The following is a 21,049-nucleotide window of genomic DNA, read 5'->3' as shown; positions in this document are numbered from 1 at the left end:
TCCAAAATGAACAACGCCTTTGATGTATTTATATATACAATATTGTACCACATTTTTTATACAGTCACAAAATAAAAGGAAGTCTTGGGTTTCCAATATTATATCAAAGTAGCATATTTTGAAACTCATGATGAACCATGCGTCGGGATTGCCCCTGTATATACTGAAGATCAAGTAAGTAATTCAAGTAAAAGCTCTTAGTCGATGCAAATGATTACATATGCGTGGGTCTCTTTAAAAGCGCGATGCAAATGACACTTTTCCTGACAAACAATTCGTTGGAAAAGAGTCATTTGCATTGCTTTTTTTAAAGGGCAAACGTGAATGAAACTAAAATTCATATTCACTCTATTTTATAAGTTTACTCTCATTGTTTTGTCCTACTCAATTTTATCAATTTTATTAGCAAGTTGGATTAAAAATTACATAGCAAATTAAGCTTAGTAGGTAATTTGTGTCAATAGTTGATAAAATGATGGTATAAATGGTTCAGAGGTCAATATCATTTGGAATAAATGGTGGTATCTTTCTCGGATAAAGATGACTTTTTCGTCTGACATTTCTCAAAGGACAATTTGTACTCGTTAAAAGCTAGGTATCAGATTATTGAGTCTGCTCATAGCATGGTGCCAAGGTGAAAATGATGGATAAATCTATGGAACTTAGTTCTTCCCCCTAAATTGAAGTTTTTCCTTTGGAGATTGGCTACTAAATTGCCTACTAGAATTCGCCTCATTCGGTAGCACGTTAGTGTTCTAATTGAGTGTTTTCTTTGTATGAACCACGTTGAACACGACTGACATCTCTTTGGGGAATGTTCGTACGTGAATCAATATTGGGCAATAGTTCAATCACAACTCCTGGAGTAGAATGGAAGCAGGTCAAAGATTGGTTAAGCAGAAAATTGTCTTTTGGCGGTGGTTCTCTTGTCTATCTGTACACGGAGGAATGCCCAGCTTTGGTCGAAGTCATGGTGTCGAAGTCATGGCAGAATACCAACAACGGCGTTAAAAGTTCAATGTGGTTTTCACATAATTGGCGGCAAGGGCAGATGACCAATATTGATACTAGGATGACTAGGAATCAGGGCAATAAGCAAAGACAGAATTTCTAGAGAAACTGAGTAGAAGAGCAGGTGAAATACAATGTAGACGCAACTATTGTTTCGACCCCTCTTGTTTCGGTATGCATGTTGTTCTACGTAATCATGGAGGCCTGTTTATAGCTTGTTATAACTCGGTCTCGAATGGCTTGATATCGCCCAAGCTGGGTGAAGCATTGACGTTACGAGACGGTATTCCTTAGACGCCTTTCTTAGGCTACAACAATATCGATTTTGAAGTTACGCAAAAGGAGTTGGTAATATTTAGTGTTCGAGTCACAAGGATCTTACAGAGTATGGTGAAGTAGTTCAAGAGATCAAGAAACTTCTTCAGAAATACACGACTTGTTTGGTGACGTTTATTCCTCAATTAACGAATATAGTTGCTCATGAGTTAGCTCATCATTCTTATACCAATCTTATTCCTTTTATTACTTTGTGTGTTCATAGTTTCTTAGAAAGTGCTTTATGTAAGGATGTGGGTGTTTAAAGTGCTTTTTTCTCAAAAAAATAAAATACAGTACTCTTATCCAAATGGTGAAATAATAAGTCATGCAATTGCTTTTAAAAAAAGACGTAATACATCATTTGCCCCCTGAACTTGTCCAAAAATCTTAATTGACTTCATGATGTTTTAAAATGTCTTGATAGCCCCCTCAACTTGTACAAAATGTTCAAGTAGTCCCTTCAACTTGCCTAAAGTGTAATTAATTAATCACTCGGTAGTTAATAACTTATATACCATTAATAATTTATACACCATTGTACCATTAAAAAATAAATAGAAATTTCAGTTTTACATTTTTGTGAATTCTATTTTGTAGATTTTTTATGGACGGACATTATAATTTTATTATATAGTCATATATATTTTTTTTTGATAAAAATTATATAGTTATATAACTTTACAGAAATTGTGAGGATTTTATATATTAAGATGTAATTCACCATTTGATTTTATAATAAATTATAATTTAAGAAATTTTTTGGGCAGGTCGGGCTGGGCCTGAGATTTAGGTTTTCTACTCGGGCTAAATCTGGCCCAAGCCCAATTTTTAAAAGATGCGGGTTGGATTGGGCATGGATAAAAAAATTTAGTGTAAAACCCAGTTGAGTTAAACAAACAGTAAATAATAAACAATAACATATGAGCTAAATAGGCCATTAAGGGGCTTTTTAAATGTTTTATTGTTTAGTACATGATAAAGAGTAGCGGCGAATACAGGATTACTCAGTTGGGGGGCCGATTTTACACCTGCCTTCCAAAAAAAAATTTGCTAAATGGAATTTGCTCAATTTTTTTTGTATATATGCGTGTTATAATTTGAATGGTCAAGAACCAATTTTTAAATATTAATGTAAAATTTCTCAAAATTAAGATAGATTTTGTTTAATGGTCCTAACATGTAAATAATATTTGGATTTAGGAAGGGTTGGACAAGTAAAAAAATTAAAAATTTTGATTTCAGATGGCCTATGAGGCCAAAGAAATTATTAATGACCTTGTGACTTCAATAATTCCATTTTATTGAGATGTGTAAGTACATAATGTCTTAAATTGGTTAACCGTAAATATAGGATTTGTGTATATCTTAGTTTGTTAACAAGTCTATCTAGTATCATCCTCTGTACTCTTTATATACGTTTCAACACTAAGCTGGTTTTCTCTCGATCAAAAGCTGGTTTTCTCTTGTTGTAATTTTAATTTTTTTTTATTTTTAATACAAAGTAATTTTCAGCAAAAAAAATATTTTGAGCTTTTATAAACAATAAATAAAATTATGTTTCCTATGGTGAAAAACATCTTTTTAATTGTCCTGTATAATATTATCATGTTGTAGATAATGCTTTGAAAAAAAAAATGCAATTCCCCTGATTACTTAAAAAAAAAAAAATTGTATGTATTTAACTTTTTTTATAGACCTCATTAATTTGTTTATAACAGATAATCCTAGTTAGGATGTAAATTCTTAGCAAGGCAACGTTTAATAAGAGGTCCATAAGTGGTTTTTCCACTTATTAAACGTTTTTACTAAGGGTATTTGGACTTTTAATAACTATTTCTCCCATTATTAAAATCCATTTTTTTGTAGTGGAAATGCACTTGCTGTTGCACAAACAAAAAAAAAATACAAATTTGGGATGAGTCGGTGACGAGCTCGCTCTCTTTCAGACGTTTGTGACTATCTTTTAATAGTGTAAGCAGTCGTATAATCTGGTCGTTTTCATGATAAAACAGCTCACTCAAATAAGATACGAGTTCGTATTGCTTAATACCAACTCGTTCAACATACACTCCAAAATTTTGCTCAGTTTTGTTGTCAAATAAAAAGAAATTTTAAAGAGGAAGTAGAAATTGCTATGTATTAAGAAAGAGAAAAACAAATTTATACGGTCAACTCATTCAACAATACATTCAATCCAGTGGTCAAACCCACTACTTTACGTCTTGTATTTGCTTTGATTGTTGCACTTAACTGGTTTGTATTTCAACATGAATGCATTTTTACATGTGGATTTACATGAGGCTGTTTATATGGTTCAACCTCTTGGTTTTATTGATCCGGCTCGGCCTCAAGCCGTTTGTAAATTACAAAAATCCTTATATCGCTTTAAACAGTCCCCTCATATGTGTTGTTTTTAGAAAGAAAAAAAAATGCTCCTGTAATTTAGAAGAAGGAGAAAAAACAGAGAAGGGGTGTAGCTTATTTGGTGGAGCGATGTTACATTTGTCAAACCGCCAAGCAACACACGACCAACACCGGCCTACATTTACCATTACATGTGCCAGAGAATGTATGAGAAGACTTGTCCATGGATTTCATTGTCGGATTACCCATAACCTAGAGGGGCATGGATTCCATTTTTGCTGTGGTTGACAGGTTTTCCAAGATACCCATTTTATCCCTTGCCAAAAGACAAATGATGCCCCATCCACCAAAAAATGTTCTTCAAGATAGTAAGATTACACAGGGTACCAAAGAGTATGGTTTCAAACTGAGATACGAAGTTTTTGAGCCACTTTTCGCGGACGTTATGGGCTCTTCGATACGATCTTAAAGTTCAGTACTACCGCACATCCGCAAACTGATGGTCAGAAAGAAATGGTTAACCGGACCCTAGGGAATTTACTCAGAAGCAAGTGTAAGGACAAGCCCAGGATGTGGGACTTGGTTCTGGCTCAGGTAGAGTTTGCTTATAATGGAGGGAATGTGATCACCCAACAGTTGGCGAATGAGGATATGCAGATGTATCTAGAGGTAAATGAGACTCTTCAGAAATGAAACCATAACTTGAAGGCAAAAGTGGATGAACACTGAATAGACCTTCAGTTCGAAGTAGGAGGTGAAGTGGTGGTTTTCCTAAGCAAAGAAAGACTCGTCAGCGCCCCGAGCAGCAAACTTCGATGAAGAAGGTACGATCCATATAAAGTGAGTAAGAGGATCAATAATGTCAATGCTTATCACGTGACCCTACCAAACTGGCTAGCCAAGATGTCACCAACCTTCAATATACGTGATCTCAGTCCATGGAAGCCAGATAGGTCCTTTGAAATTACTATTGGCGAATCGGGATCCAACGCTTTAAAAGAAAGAGGGAATGATAAGGACATCCTATCTAGGTCCTTTATACAACGTAGTGCTCCAAGAATCATGGGTCGAATCAAAGTACCTAATGGGAAAATGAACCTTTGGCAAAAGCTTACCTAGGTGAATCAATGGTAGGCGTATCCACTAGTAATTAACAGAAATGAATTAATTTCACAAAATCATACTAACTAGTAAATCATATTTGGTTACCAGATTTGACTTAAAAAAATTTAATTAATTTTAACCTCAGTTGTCCATAATCCAGTTTGATTTCACTTGCCAGATTTTAAAAATATATGTGATTTCTTTCCTTGATAATATCGATCACATGTATATATATATATAATCTATTGATAATATTGATCAAAGCAAAGATTAAGATAATATCATAGTATAATATATAGCTTTTGTTCTTTCTTAATTTTCTAACCCTTTAAAATGGTGAGAATAATTGAAGTTAATTAGTGAAAATATCAAATTTATAGTCATTAATTATGAAATTTGCTAATGGTGCAGGAAGTATTTCTCAGAATATTGTACTTTTGCACTATTTTATAAGTGGTTGAAGGTCCTAATGTTGTTGATTTTGGAGCTGTTGGAGATGGCGAAACTGATGATTCCAATGTAAGTATAAAATCAAGTGTTTGTTATGAATGGTTCTATAGGGGTCCCAGACCCAACTGGTTCGGGACCCCTCTGATGCTGCCATGTCAAGCTCTAAATGCTGATGCAGCACCATTTTAATAGTCTCGGTCCAGTTCCATAACTCTGTTTTCAATTTCTTTTAACACTAGAAAAATAAAAAAATTGTGTCATGACTTCGCCATTGCTGATGTGAATTAAATTGCATGTTTGTAGGCATTTCAACAAGCCTGGAAGGCTTTGTGCCAAGTTAAAGAGGGCACCCCTAGCCTTGAGATACCACAGGGAAAAACATTTCTATTGCAGCCGGTGAAATTTTCGGGTCCTTGTGCCTCCACCACAATTATTGTTCAGGTCATTGAAAATATCTTACCATAGTGGCCCACTTTTAGTAATTGCAAAAAATACTAAGGAGGCCCGTTGACCTGTCATTTTTACCTGTTGTATAACACAATGTGAGGTGTACATTTTAGTGTGAGAAAATGAAGGTTGTACACCAAAGTGTGAAACACCAGGAAAAGTGTTTTGCAACAAAATATGCACATTTGTGGCGAATTGAGAACTTGTGGGGAATTTTATTCCCGCCACTAAAGCCTGTAGTGGCGAATACTGATCTTTAATGAGGAAAATTTTCCCTACAAAAAATATCTTTCTTGTAGTGAGGCGTGGTCATTTTACTGTTCCCAACTAAAGAGGAGCTTTGATATCTCATATCACTCGTTCCTCGTCTATTTCTCAAACAACTCCTTAAAATGCAACCATATAGAGTTCGCATCATATTCTCATGCTGTTTCTACAATAAATTATCAAAATTATATGTTTATTTTTTTTTTGTTACAAAATATTAAATGCATCTTGATTCCTTCTTTATAATATATATATATATATATATATATATATATATATATTTTCAAAATACATGTATATTGAGCAATTAATTTATGGTAGTTAATTAGTTGTATTGGGTGTGGACAGGTATTGGGGAAAATAGTTGCACCCGCAAGTAGAGATGATTGGAAAGAATGTCCATTGGATGGCTGGTTGTCTTTCTCAGATGTTGCTAATCTCTCCATCGTCGGATCTGGAACCATCGACGGCCAAGGTTGTGTTTGGTGGACCAATCAAAAACTCCACAATTTTGTAAATTTCCTAATCTTTTATATACTTACTTTTTCTTCTAATTCAATTATCATATTCTCCTTTTACCTGCTAAATTCTATTTCCTTTACTTTTGTTAGTTGAGTTCTGATATCTGTTATTGATTTCCATTTTTATATTTGAGGGGAGTTATGCAAATTGCGACGGAGCACCTACGGTGAGATGTCGCTATTTCTTTTATATAAAGAAAGAGTTAGCAAAGAAGATTAATTTTATTTTTATCATATAAAGTGGCATAAACCTTAGTTTAATTTTATCCTTTTTAAAATAAATATCGGCAGAAATTCTCAACACTACAAAAAAAAGCCTTTTACCGTTGGGTTTTTTACTGTAGCGACGGTTTTGAAAACCGTTCGAAAAATGTTGTTAATGCGCCCGTTGCTACCTTTAGCAACGGTTTTACTACCACGTCGGGGTAAGTTCTTACACCATTCCCTACAATAATTGATATAATTAATCTTAGTTGATATATATGATTATTGATAAATTTGACCCTTATAAAATAACAAAATTAATTACTAATTAATATATTATTTAATTAATTACAGGCTATGCATTTCAGCAAATGTGACAATCTTCAACTAAGTGGCCTCACCCACATTAACAGCCCAAAGAATCATATCTCAATTAGTGATTGTAATGGTGTTTCTATCTCCAATCCTCAAATACAAGCACCCAAAGAGAGTCCAAATACTGACGGAATCGACATCTCTCAGTCGACATATGTTAATATTACTGACTCAAACATCGGAACAGGTGATTATATTTTTTAAAATTATCTTTGCATGATATTTATTTTTTTAATTAATTAATTAATGCATAAAAATATAAAGAATTTTTATTATAAATTGAATAGGTGATGATTGTGTTGCTATCAATGGCCAATCGTACCATATTACAATCACCAATGTGAATTGCGGTCCGGGCCATGGTATTAGGTTCGTAGGGAAATTTAACCCTATTATTTTGAAAGGAAATTAGATGCTTAACTTTTAAAATCGCTAATTAAATTCTCAATGTATATTATGTTGTAGTGTGGGACGTTTAGGAAAAGATGGAAGAAATGATACTGTAGAAGATGTTCAAGTTCAATATTGTACTTTCAATGGAACTCAAAATGGGGCAAGAATCAAGACATGGCAGGTATCTATATATTTTAAAATTAATTGATTATTAATAACCAAGCAAAATATTTATAATTAAGTTAGTATATATTTAAATATCATGTTTTACTAATTTTCTTATAATTTTGTATATTTTTTCAGGGTGGATTAGGGTTTGCAAAAACAATCAGTTTCGAGCATATCACATTAATAGATACCCAAAACCCTATACTTATTGATCAATACTATTGCAATGGGGGACATAATTGCCAAAATGGGGTAATTTTTTTACACTTTTTTGTGTAATTTTTTTTTTTTGAGTTGGCAATAGAGAAGGGAGCAACCGGACATCCCAACTATATTTGAAAAATACTCTTCCTTTCTTCTGGACCTTTGTCTGAGTATTCTTCCTTCATCTTATTCTTCTTCTATTTTTCATCTTCATTTAACCCACCCTTCAATATATCTACCCTAATATACCATAAAGGGAGTCCATACGGATCCAATCCTCCTCCTTGTACGCCAATGTTATTAAAAGAAAAAAGTAAAAGCAGAATAACAGTCAACAAACAGTGTAATTAATGAACTCAAAATGTGATTAATTAATTCTTTTTTTTTTGTTTGTTTTTTGCAGACAACAGCAGTGGTAGTGAGTGATGTTACATACAGAGATTTCCATGGAAGTACAATAGATAATGAAGCAATTAAATTGGAATGCAGTGAGACCATAGGATGTAATAATATCATAATGGAAGACATTAACATAACCTCTTCATCATCTAATTCTCAGACTCAAGCTTATTGCCAAAATGTCCATGGTTCTTCTCATTCTGTTCAACCTATTGTTCCTTGTCTAACTTCACTAATTAGCTAGGTGTTTCTTTTTAATTTTACTCTATACAAGTATACAATGTACCACATTTTTGTTACAATCACAAAATAAAGCCAAGTCTTGGGTTTCCAATATTATACCAAAGTTATAATCTCTACAATTTGTTTAATACAATTATTTAACTTCAACTTCATTTTCATGTTCTCGAACAAAATGAAATTTGATCTTGTTATGTTTCATTTTTCGGCATTGGACCATTTTTAGATGTATTTTTCATGTCATCTTTTGAATCTGTCCTTGAAAAACCAATTAGTTCAAAAACTTTCATTAATTTGTATGAGATTCCAAAATGAACAACGCCTTTGATGTATTTATATATACAATATTGTACCACATTTTTTATACAGTCACAAAATAAAAGGAAGTCTTGGGTTTCCAATATTATATCAAAGTAGCATATTTTGAAACTCATGATGAACCATGCGTCGGGATTGCCCCTGTATATACTGAAGATCAAGTAAGTAATTCAAGTAAAAGCTCTTAGTCGATGCAAATGATTACATATGCGTGGGTCTCTTTAAAAGCGCGATGCAAATGACACTTTTCCTGACAAACAATTCGTTGGAAAAGAGTCATTTGCATTGCTTTTTTTAAAGGGCAAACGTGAATGAAACTAAAATTCATATTCACTCTATTTTATAAGTTTACTCTCATTGTTTTGTCCTACTCAATTTTATCAATTTTATTAGCAAGTTGGATTAAAAATTACATAGCAAATTAAGCTTAGTAGGTAATTTGTGTCAATAGTTGATAAAATGATGGTATAAATGGTTCAGAGGTCAATATCATTTGGAATAAATGGTGGTATCTTTCTCGGATAAAGATGACTTTTTCGTCTGACATTTCTCAAAGGACAATTTGTACTCGTTAAAAGCTAGGTATCAGATTATTGAGTCTGCTCATAGCATGGTGCCAAGGTGAAAATGATGGATAAATCTATGGAACTTAGTTCTTCCCCCTAAATTGAAGTTTTTCCTTTGGAGATTTGCTACTAAATTGCCTACTAGAATTCGCCTCATTCGGTAGCACGTTAGTGTTCTAATTGAGTGTTTTCTTTGTATGAACCACGTTGAACACGACTGACATCTCTTTGGGGAATGTTCGTACGTGAATCAATATTGGGCAATAGTTCAATCACAACTCCTGGAGTAAAATGGAAGCAGGTCAAAGATTGGTTAAGCAGAAAATTGTCTTTTGGCGGTGGTTCTCTTGTCTATCTGTACACGGAGGAATGCCCAGCTTTGGTCGAAGTCATGGTGTCGAAGTCATGGCAGAATACCAACAACGGCGTTAAAAGTTCAATGTGGTTTTCACATAATTGGCGGCAAGGGCAGATGACCAATATTGATACTAGGATGACTAGGAATCAGGGCAATAAGCAAAGACAGAATTTCTAGAGAAACTGAGTAGAAGAGCAGGTGAAATACAATGTAGACGCAACTATTGTTTCGACCCCTCTTGTTTCGGTATGCATGTTGTTCTACGTAATCATGGAGGCCTGTTTATAGCTTGTTATAACTCGGTCTCGAATGGCTTGATATCGCCCAAGCTGGGTGAAGCATTGACGTTACGAGACGGTATTCCTTAGACGCCTTTCTTAGGCTACAACAATATCGATTTTGAAGTTACGCAAAAGGAGTTGGTAATATTTAGTGTTCGAGTCACAAGGATCTTACAGAGTATGGTGAAGTAGTTCAAGAGATCAAGAAACTTCTTCAGAAATACACGACTTGTTTGGTGACGTTTATTCCTCAATTAACGAATATAGTTGCTCATGAGTTAGCTCATCATTCTTATACCAATCTTATTCCTTTTATTACTTTGTGTGTTCATAGTTTCTTAGAAAGTGCTTTATGTAAGGATGTGGGTGTTTAAAGTGCTTTTTTCTCAAAAAAATAAAATACAGTACTCTTATCCAAATGGTGAAATAATAAGTCATGCAATTGCTTTTAAAAAAAGACGTAATACATCATTTGCCCCCTGAACTTGTCCAAAAATCTTAATTGACTTCATGATGTTTTAAAATGTCTTGATAGCCCCCTCAACTTGTACAAAATGTTCAAGTAGCCCCTTCAACTTGCCTAAAGTGTAATTAATTAATCACTCGGTAGTTAATAACTTATATACCATTAATAATTTATACACCATTGTACCATTAAAAAATAAATAGAAATTTCAGTTTTACATTTTTGTGAATTCTATTTTGTAGATTTTTTTATGGACGGACATTATAATTTTATTATATAGTCATATATATTTTTTTTTGATAAAAATTATATAGTTATATAACTTTACAGAAATTGTGAGGATTTTATATATTAAGATGTAATTCACCATTTGATTTTATAATAAATTATAATTTAAGAAATTTTTTGGGCAGGTCGGGCTGGGCCTGAGATTTAGGTTTTCTACTCGGGCTAAATCTGGCCCAAGCCCAATTTTTAAAAGATGCGGGTTGGATTGGGCATGGATAAAAAAATTTAGTGTAAAACCCAGTTGAGTTAAACAAACAGTAAATAATAAACAATAACATATGAGCTAAATAGGCCATTAAGGGGCTTTTTAAATGTTTTATTGTTTAGTACATGATAAAGAGTAGCGGCGAATACAGGATTACTCAGTTGGGGGGCCGATTTTACACCTGCCTTCCAAAAAAAAATTTGCTAAATGGAATTTGCTCAATTTTTTTTGTATATATGCGTATTATAATTTGAATGGTCAAGAACCAATTTTTAAATATTAATGTAAAATTTCTCAAAATTAAGATAGATTTTGTTTAATGGTCCTAACATGTAAATAATATTTGGATTTAGGAAGGGTTGGACAAGTAAAAAAATTAAAAATTTTGATTTCAGATGGCCTATGAGGCCAAAGAAATTATTAATGACCTTGTGACTTCAATAATTCCATTTTATTGAGATGTGTAAGTACATAATGTCTTAAATTGGTTAACCGTAAATATAGGATTTGTGTATATCTTAGTTTGTTAACAAGTCTATCTAGTATCATCCTCTGTACTCTTTATATACGTTTCAACACTAAGCTGGTTTTCTCTCGATCAAAAGCTGGTTTTCTCTTGTTGTAATTTTAATTTTTTTTTATTTTTAATACAAAGTAATTTTCAGCAAAAAAAATATTTTGAGCTTTTATAAACAATAAATAAAATTATGTTTCCTATGGTGAAAAACATCTTTTTAATTGTCCTGTATAATATTATCATGTTGTAGATAATGCTTTGAAAAAAAAAATGCAATTCCCCTGATTACTTAAAAAAAAAAAAATTGTATGTATTTAACTTTTTTTATAGACCTCATTAATTTGTTTATAACAGATAATCCTAGTTAGGATGTAAATTCTTAGCAGTAACATCGCTAAGCCATTTAAGAATTGAAAGCAAAAAAAAATGTTAGCATTGGAAAGATATTACCACTAGTGCAAAAAAAGGCATTAGTGACGCGCTTTTAGTGACGTTATCGACGTGTTTTGCAGGTCGCTAGTGCACTCTTCGCAGTTGCTCCAAAGGCGTTTTAAACGTGGGTCACAATTGACCCAAGATCAATTGGGATGCTCCAAATGTTTGTTGCAATTGACCTAGTTTTATTGATCCGGCTCGGCTTCAAACTGTTTGTAAATTAAGAAAATCCTTATATGGTCTTAAACAATACCCTCATATGTAGCATGAGAAATTGACACCTCCATTACACAATTGGTCTGCTGGGGTTTCAAAACAGGTAGTTAGTTACATATTTGTTTATCAAAGTGGATGTGTATTGCTTGATATATGTGGATGATTTACTAATTACCGATAGAAAACACGATCTAGGAAAGCACATTATTTTCTAGGTATTGAATTTGATTTTTTACAAGTAAGGGTCTCTTCATGAATGCGAGGAAATATTGACATTCTATCACCGCCAAGTAGCTTATGGGTCACTTTACAGCCCGACTTTTTATGACCCAACTCTTTATCAGAGAATGGTGGGAAGCTTGCAGTATTTAACTTTCACTCGTCCAGAAATCTCTGTTCCCGTAAACCAGGTCTCACAGTTCTGCTCCTACTGAGATACAATGGTCTGTAGTTAAACGCATTTTACTTAGTGGAATTGCATGGCATCTCATGGCTTTTCCGATGCGGGTTAGGGTGCATGTCAGGATAATGGTATGTCTACTAGCAAGTACGCAATGTTTATCGGGAAGTCGAGTATTGATGCTTAGCCACGGCCACATAGGAAATGAGCTAGCTCCAAATGTTAATGAATGAAATTGGTTTTTCAAAATGTCACTAACCACTTGAGATGACATGTCATCAATCCAAGTGCAAAACACAGACTTTTTTTATATTATTTATCAATGACAAAATCTCACTAATTAATTAACAGCAATCTCTTAAGTTAAATAGTAAGAATTTCTCAGAATCCATTGGATATCTCAGTATAGTAAACTTTTTTTTTTAACCAATTTAAAGGCCCTTCCAAGTCTAATGCTATCACTATTATGGTACATGCTTATTTTTACTATTTATAAACTAAACATTTAATATGCCATTTTATAATAATAATAATAATGAATAAACAGTGTTGAGTGAGTCTCGAACTGAGTAAATTGAATTAATTATCGAAAAATAAATTGAATTAATGATCATTAAGATGCATGTGATCAAAATCGTATTGGAAAAAAAGTAACACCAAGTAGCGGTGAATGGCCTAGTTGCAACACTCATTTTTAGCTGATGTTTGATGGTGTAGACGGTCATACCGTTGATGGGCTGGATACTTTTGATGGCCAGGGCTCAACTTGGTGGACTAATCAGGTTATTTATTTATTAAAATATATCAAGATAAATTCAATTTTGTCTTAAGATTATTTGGAAGTGCATATATATCCTTCACATCCTTAACATTATTTAACATTTTCAACTTGGATTTTAGGATCTACTGAGCCCAAATAAGAAAACTGATCATTTATATGGTGTTCATCCTATACCAATAGGATTGTTCATTTATAAGAAAATTTGATACTTTTCAAAATAAGATATTTCTAGGGTGGCAAAACATAGAAAAATGATTTAGAAAATTGAAAGTAAAAAAGTTAAAATATGTTTTTCAGTGTAATTTTCTATTTTTTTTTCCTGTATGGACTATGTTTATTTGTTGCAATCCAAGCATTCAAAGGCGGACTCCATATTATCTAGGCCTAAACTTGTTTCAAATTAGAAATATTAAAGATAAAATTAATGTTTCTCAAAAATTTTACTATTCCATAATGTTTTATAAACTTATATATAAATTATTTATTTTTTTCTTTTCAGGACATTATGAATAGATGCAAGAGACCTGAGTAAACATAATAAAACTTTTATTAAGTTTATTTATTTTTATAGATAATAATTGAAATAAATGGACTAATTAGCTAATTAATTATCTAATTAAAATTCAAATTAATGATGCAGGCTTTGCAAATTTAAAGCTGCAAAAATGCTGAAATAAGTGGACTAAGTTATATTAACAGTTTAAAAGTACATATTGGATTAAATAAATTCAATAATGTCTTGCATTAAAAAAAGTGAACTGCTAAATACCACCATTAAATTCCTTTTCACCGCCACTTTTGGACTTTTTAGCCCTTCTCATAATTTTGATCAAAAAGTGAAAATTCTCTCTCCAACATCATAAACCCGAACAACAATAATTGAAATTATGAAAATAATTGATGTGTGATAATCCGAACCCCGAAAATGGATGATTACGAGTCGGAAACTTTAAGATTTACATCTTTTTATCAAAGAACTCATGAAAATAATCCATATTTTTCATGACGATTTTGCATTTTTCGTCACAAAAAATAGGATAATTTTTAATTTTTTGTCACAAAAAATTGAATGATTTAGTATTTTTTGTCACTAAAAATTTTACGATTTTGCATATTTCAAAATTTAGACTAAACGGATGCGGCATACCATTCCCACCATGGTGGGAATGGTATGCCGCATCCGTTTAGGCCATCCGTTCCCGCCATGGTGGGAATGGTATGCCGCATCCGTTTAGGCTAAATTTTGAATTTTCTCTAAAAATTTTTTTTCCCAATTTTGATAAAAAAAATTTATTCTAAGGGCAAAATGGTCCAATGGGTGCAGTGATAAAGAATTTGGGTGCGGTATATAGCAATACCCTAAAAAAATACAATAATACCTATATTTTTAATATTAACACCTTTACTTCTCAAAATCGTCCCAATACTGATAGAATTGGTCTCTTTTCTTCATCGAACATTCATATTTTGGATTTCATTATAGGAACTGGTAATTCAATTATTTAATTATTTTACTTAATATATTTTCTTGTTCTTGATGTTGTCATGATCATTCCTCATGTTAATAGCAGCAAAAAAAAATCAATAACTTTATTTTTATTCACTTTTAATCCCTGATTTAATAAACTTTTATTTTTGTTCCTTTAACGTTTAATTTAATACTTTATGTTTTATTCATTTTAGTTCCTAATTTGGAACTTTTCATTTTATCCATTCTAGTCCCTATTTTGAAACTTTATATTTTATTTGACTTTAGTCCTTAATTTAAAGTTGTCCTCTCTTTTTCAATTAGGTCCCTAAATAAACTTTTTAAATTTATTCAATTTAGTCCTTTGTCCATTTTTACACCATAATTAATTGTATCTCTATGTTATTTGTTTCTAACCTTTTATTTTGATGGATATGAATATAAGAGAACAATGCTTTTGTGCGGATCAGGAATACCCGGATGTAATTGTATTTAATTTGTACCTATTTATACGTCTATCCATGATCGATATAACTAGAGTAAGTATAGTGTTGGGTTGTGACTCTTGAGAACTGGTAAAAGCTTCATATTTATACTGTGGGTAAGTGAAAGGTCTAGGAAGGGGAAAGGGTAAATGAGAGTTATTAGGTCTATCTGTATACGGTACGTGATTAATGAGCATCAGTTGGTTTTGCAGATATCAAGACTAGGGATTCTATGCCTAATAATGACTTATAGATATATACAAAGATCAAGTTAGATTTTTCTTCCAACACCACGCCTTTGAAAGATTGACAGATTTGGAGATGTATTAATTGCTTGTTGTTTTTACCTTTACATACATTCAGAAATTTGTCTAGTTCAAATGTAAACAGATTATGAGCATTAGTCTGGTTCAAATGTAAATAGATTGGCAAATTTAAAATCATTGATATACATAAATTCTTGTTCATTTGATTATGTTTCAATAACCAGATTCATTCGAAGAAGAAGGCAAAAAGTGATATTTACGTTAAAAGAAATATCATCTAAACAACAATACAAAGACATTAAAATAAACGAATCTGTCATCTGAAAATAAATCCATTGACATGATTGATCAAGAAATATGTCATATGAAACAAGTTACAAGGACATAATTATTATAAAAACTGACATCGTGAATACCAATATGTCAATTTCCCATATATCTACTTGACATTTTTAATTATTGGTATGTTATGTGATGACATTAAAGGTGACATTAATAATAAAAAAGTTGCATCGTAACAAGATTAATATGACAGTACGAAACTAGACTTATGTCATGCATCGTATCTTCACTTGACAGAACCTAACCATCGTTTGAAGGGGCAACAGACGGCAGTGAGCCCCGTGACAGATTTATATGTCGTGGGACGACGGTTTTTAACCGTCGTCTGAAGGGGTTTTTGGCGTAGTGTAAGTGACTAAAAGAGTCGTGCCTGTTGAAATACAAGGACTAAGTGAGGAATTTAATGTTTTTCGGAAATAAGAATTGACACTAAATAAATCCTTTATTGAACTTATTCTACTATTACAAACACATAAAGATAAAACTTTAAAGCACCCTCCACTCTCAACACTTTTCTATTTGCATCTATATCTACTTTTATATATATATATATATATATATATATATATATATATATATATATATATTCAATACAAGGCATTTATATTTTATATATATATAATTGTCAAACTTAGCACACAATTTTGACTAATTTGGAATCCTAAGTCCAAATTCATACATTCATGCATTATTATTTTTATCTTCTTCTTTTCTAATAAATGCACACCTTACCTTATCCCCTTATCACTTGAACATGCATCTATTATTTTATTTTATTTATTTATTTATTTTTAATAATATAATTAAGTTTATTAATTTTAACATACCCCCTTAAACTTAATTTTTCGTGACTCCCAGTTGAGCTCTCAAATGGCTGAACGTATACTACTTCAACGGCTTCGTGAAAATATCTGCAGTTTGATCTTGCGTCTTCACGTACTTCAGTGTCACCTCTTTTTGCTCAATGCACTCACGAATAAAAGTATACCTCGTATCAATGTGCTTACTTCGATCATGAAACACTGGATTTTTCGCTAACGCCAGTGCGGATTTATTATCGATAAAAATCTCCGTCGGATCATTTTGAGTCATATGAAATTCTTCTAGCAATTTTCGGAGCCAAATCGCATGACACACACATGAGGTTGAAGCAACATATTCAGCTTCGCAGGTTGACAACGTCACAATCGCCTGCTTCTTCAAACTCCACGTAAATGCAGTATCACCCATAAAAAATACAAAACCAGTTGTACTTTTTCAGTCATCCTTGTCACCGGTCCAATCACTATCACAGAATCCAACTAATTTGAAATCGTCAGTTTTTGAATAAAATAATCCCAAATTAGTTGTACCTTTCACGTAACGGAGAATTCTTTTTACTGCATTCCAATGTGACACCGTTGGGGCTTCCATGTATCGACTTATTAAGCCAACTGCATAGAGAATATCCGGTCTCGTATATGTCAAGTACTTGAGACTTCCAACCAAGCTTCGGAATAATGTCGGGTTGACTCTGTCTCCACCTTCATCTTTTGTCAATTTAATTCCACATTCAACTGGCGTGCTGACGGAATTACAATTTTCCATCTTGAATTTCTTTAAGATCTCCTTTGCAAAACCACTTTGAGAAATAAAAATTCCGTTGTCATTCTGCTTCACTTCAATGCCAAGATAATATGACATTAGACTAATGTCAGTCATCTCGAACTCACGAGCCATTGTCTTCTTGAACTCCTCAAACATCTTAGGATTGTTCCTTGTAAAAATGAGATCATCCACATACAAACAAACAAGTAACATATCTCCATTTTTCACCTTTGCATACAGGGCATATTCATATGGGCATTTGACAAAACCATTTTCTTGAAAATATTTGTCAATGCGACTATTCCAGGCTCATGGTGCTTGCTTAAGACCATAAAGTGCCTTTTTCAATTTTAGCACTTTATTTTTTTGACCTTTCACAACATACCCAGGTGGTTGCTGGATATAAATTTCCTCTTCCAGATATCCGTTGAGAAATACGGATTTCACGTCCATTTGATGGATTCTCCACCCGTGTTGAGCAGTTACAGAAATTACCAGTCTGATACTCTCCATTCTGGCAATAGGAGCAAAAACTTCATTGTAGTCAATTCTGGGTCATTGACTGAACCCTTTCGCCACCAATCTTGCTTTATGTCAGACAATTTCACCGTTTGCATCTTTCTTTGTTTTGAACACCCATTTAACTCCAATGGGTTTTTGACTGGCCGGAAGTGATGTCAGCTCCCATGTTTTATTTTTCTCGATCGAATGAATCTCCTCTTCCATGGCTTGTCTCCATTTTTCATCCTTCATTGCTTCTTCTAGATCTGTTGGTTCATCATTAACAAAATGACAATAAAGAGTTAATTCATCATCGAGATTTCTTGTTACATCATACAGATCTTTAATAGGTATGAATTTTTTTGGCTTTCCGGGCGGATGTTCATCTGAACTGTCTCCATCACTTGAGGACGAACTCGAACTGGATGAGCTTGCTGATGTCAAACTGGTTGCTGGTGTTGTGGCTGTGACTGTGGCTGGTTCTTCCTGATCATTGTCTTCATCCATGAAAGGATAAAAACTGTAGCTGTTTTCTTTTTCACCGGTCCAGTCCCAAACTACTTCTTCATCAATTGTGACATCTCTACTGATTACAATTTTCTGAGTCTGCGAATCGAACATTTTGTACCCTTTAGAATGTTCTGAATAGCCCACAAACAAATATTTCTTGCTTTTATCATCTAGCTTCTTGCGTTCTTCATCCGGTACATGGACATAAGCAACACTGCCAAAAACACACAAATGAGAAATACTAGGTTTTATTCCAATCCATGCTTCTTGTGGAGTTTGATCCCAAACACTAACAGTTGGTGATATGTTCAACAGGTAGACAGCACAGTCTACTGCTTCGGCCCATAACTCCTTCGGTAAATTTTTGCTTTTTAACATGCTCCTCACCATGTTGAGCACCGTTCTGTTCTTTCTTTCTACTACGCCATTTTGCTGAGGTGATCTGGAGACTGAAAGGAAATGACGGATTCCATGTTGTTCACAAAATTGCTTGAAAGATATGGACATGTATTCACCGCCTCTGTCTGATCTGAGTGCTTTAATAAAATGACCACTTTCTTTCTCCACTTGGACTTTGAATTTTTTAAATGTCTCAAAAACTTCTGTTTTTTTCTTCAAAAAATACACCCAAGCTTTTCTACTATAATCATCAATGAAAAGTAGAAAATATTTATTTTTACCTAGAGACTGTGGAGTGATCGGTCCACACACGTCTGTGTGAACTAGCTCAAGTGGCGCCTTTGCTCTTGACATGGACTCCTTTGGAAAACTGGTTCTGAATTGTTTTCCAACAAGACATCCTTGACACAGTTGATGAGGCTGGTCAATATGAGGCAATCCATTTACCATCTGCTTCTTTCCCAACTGCTTCAGTCCTCCAAAATTGAGATGTCCGTACTGTAAATGCCAAAGCCAGGGGGGACTTTGCACACAAGCTTTCAAACATTTGGCCACGTCCATCTGAAAGTTAATTGTGAACATTCTGTTTCTCGCCATGGGTACTCGTGCAATTAGCTCCTTTTTCTCATTCAACGGGAGTAGTTTCCGGTCCACCATGTGAACTTCATAATTTTTCTCCAGTAACTGTCCTAAACTCAAAATATTGCTTTTCATATTAGGAACATAATAAACATTATCAATAAACTGGTGAGCGCCATTTTTGAGCCGAATAAGAATTGTTCCTTTGCCTGTAATATGAACCTTGGAGGAATCTCCAAATACAACATTACCGCGAACGGATTCATAGAGCTCCACGAACATCTTCTTGTCACCACACATATGGTTGCTTGCCACATTGTCAAGATACCATATATTATTTTCGCGATTTTCTTCACCTTCGTAGGTAAGTAACACAGTACCAGTTACTTCCTCATCTTGAATATTATTGGTAGTCTCTTCTACCTCCTTATGCGGACTCCAACATTCTACCGCGTAGTGACCATACTTGGAGCAATTATAACACTGAATATTGGACTTGTCACGTCCTTCATTCGGCCTCTAGTTTCCTCTTCCTTGACCGCATCCTCGGCCTCTTCCTATGCCTCTGGTGAATTGAGTGCTTCTGTCATTGTTGTTGTTGCGGTTTTCATTTCTGCCTTGATTTCTGCCACGTCCTCGTCCTCTACCATTTCCTCCTTGACCTCTTCCGCGTCCTCTGCCGGACTGACTACTTTCACCATTTTTAAACACAGCCTTTGTTGCTAAGACTTGTTCTGCGGAATCTTCTCTTCATTTCTCAAACCGCTCCTTTCGTGCTTGTAGTGACCCTACAACTTCGTCAACTGACATTTCACTGATGTCTCTAGACTCCTCCATAGCCACCACTACATAATCAAATTTTGGTAGTAGTGATCGTAGAATTTTTTCAATAATTCTGGACTCTTCAATTTTTTCTCCATACTGCCGCATCTGATTTACGACAGATTTTACTCGGGATGAGTAATCACTAATGGCCTCCGTCTCTTTCGTCCTCATCATCTCAAATTCTCCTCTCAGCATCTATAAACGAACTTTTTTCACTTTCTCCTCCCCTTGAAGAGAAACTCGTAGGATTTCCCAAGCTTGTTTGGCGGTGGTAGCTTCGGCTACTTTCTCGAACATTAATTCATCCAAACCTTGATGGATGAGTGTAAGCGCCTTTTGATCGCTTTTGCGATTTTTCTGCAGAGTATCTTTTTCTGCTTGTGGCAACGCTGCCTCATTGCCTGGGACTACGTAGCCTTTTTCGACAATATCCCAGACATCTTGACATCCGAGTAACGCCTTCATTCGAATACACCAACTTGAATAATTGGTTTTTGTGAGCTGAGGGTATTGATAAGGAAGTTTGAGACCGTCTGACATTTTTTATAGGGTCTGTTTGGCGAAAGAATGACTCTCGTAATATGGCTCTGATACCACTTTGTTGAAATACAAGGACTAAGTGAGGAATTTAATGTTTTTCGGAAATAAGAATTGATACTAAATAAATCCTTTATTGATTTTATTCTACTATTACAAACACACAAAGATAAAACTTTGAAGCACCCTCCACTCTCAACACTTTTCTATTTGCATCTATATCTACTTATATATATATATATATATATATATAT

The 21,049-nt window shown here is 33.7% G+C and overlaps 1 protein-coding gene across 1 annotated transcript; it reads left to right on the top strand.

Annotated features, from left to right (window-relative positions):
• The first annotated feature begins 814 nt into the window (after positions 1–814).
• Positions 815–8,469, top strand: LOC136203861 (probable polygalacturonase At3g15720). Its single transcript, XM_065995086.1, has 9 exons — positions 815–1,088; positions 5,252–5,316; positions 5,551–5,688; positions 6,310–6,478; positions 7,039–7,248; positions 7,349–7,430; positions 7,527–7,635; positions 7,758–7,874; positions 8,230–8,469. The coding sequence occupies exons 1-9, from the start codon at positions 815–817 to the stop codon at positions 8,467–8,469; spliced, it is 1,404 nt and encodes a 467-aa protein (XP_065851158.1).
• The last annotated feature ends 12,580 nt before the right edge of the window (positions 8,470–21,049 follow it).

The sequence above is a fragment of the Euphorbia lathyris genome, chromosome 8, assembly GCF_963576675.1.
Source record: "Euphorbia lathyris chromosome 8, ddEupLath1.1, whole genome shotgun sequence".
In the NCBI taxonomy this organism is placed as follows: Eukaryota; Viridiplantae; Streptophyta; class Magnoliopsida; order Malpighiales; family Euphorbiaceae; genus Euphorbia; species Euphorbia lathyris.
Note: the sequence above shows the minus strand (reverse complement) of the source record. Positions and strands in the feature narration are given on the sequence as shown.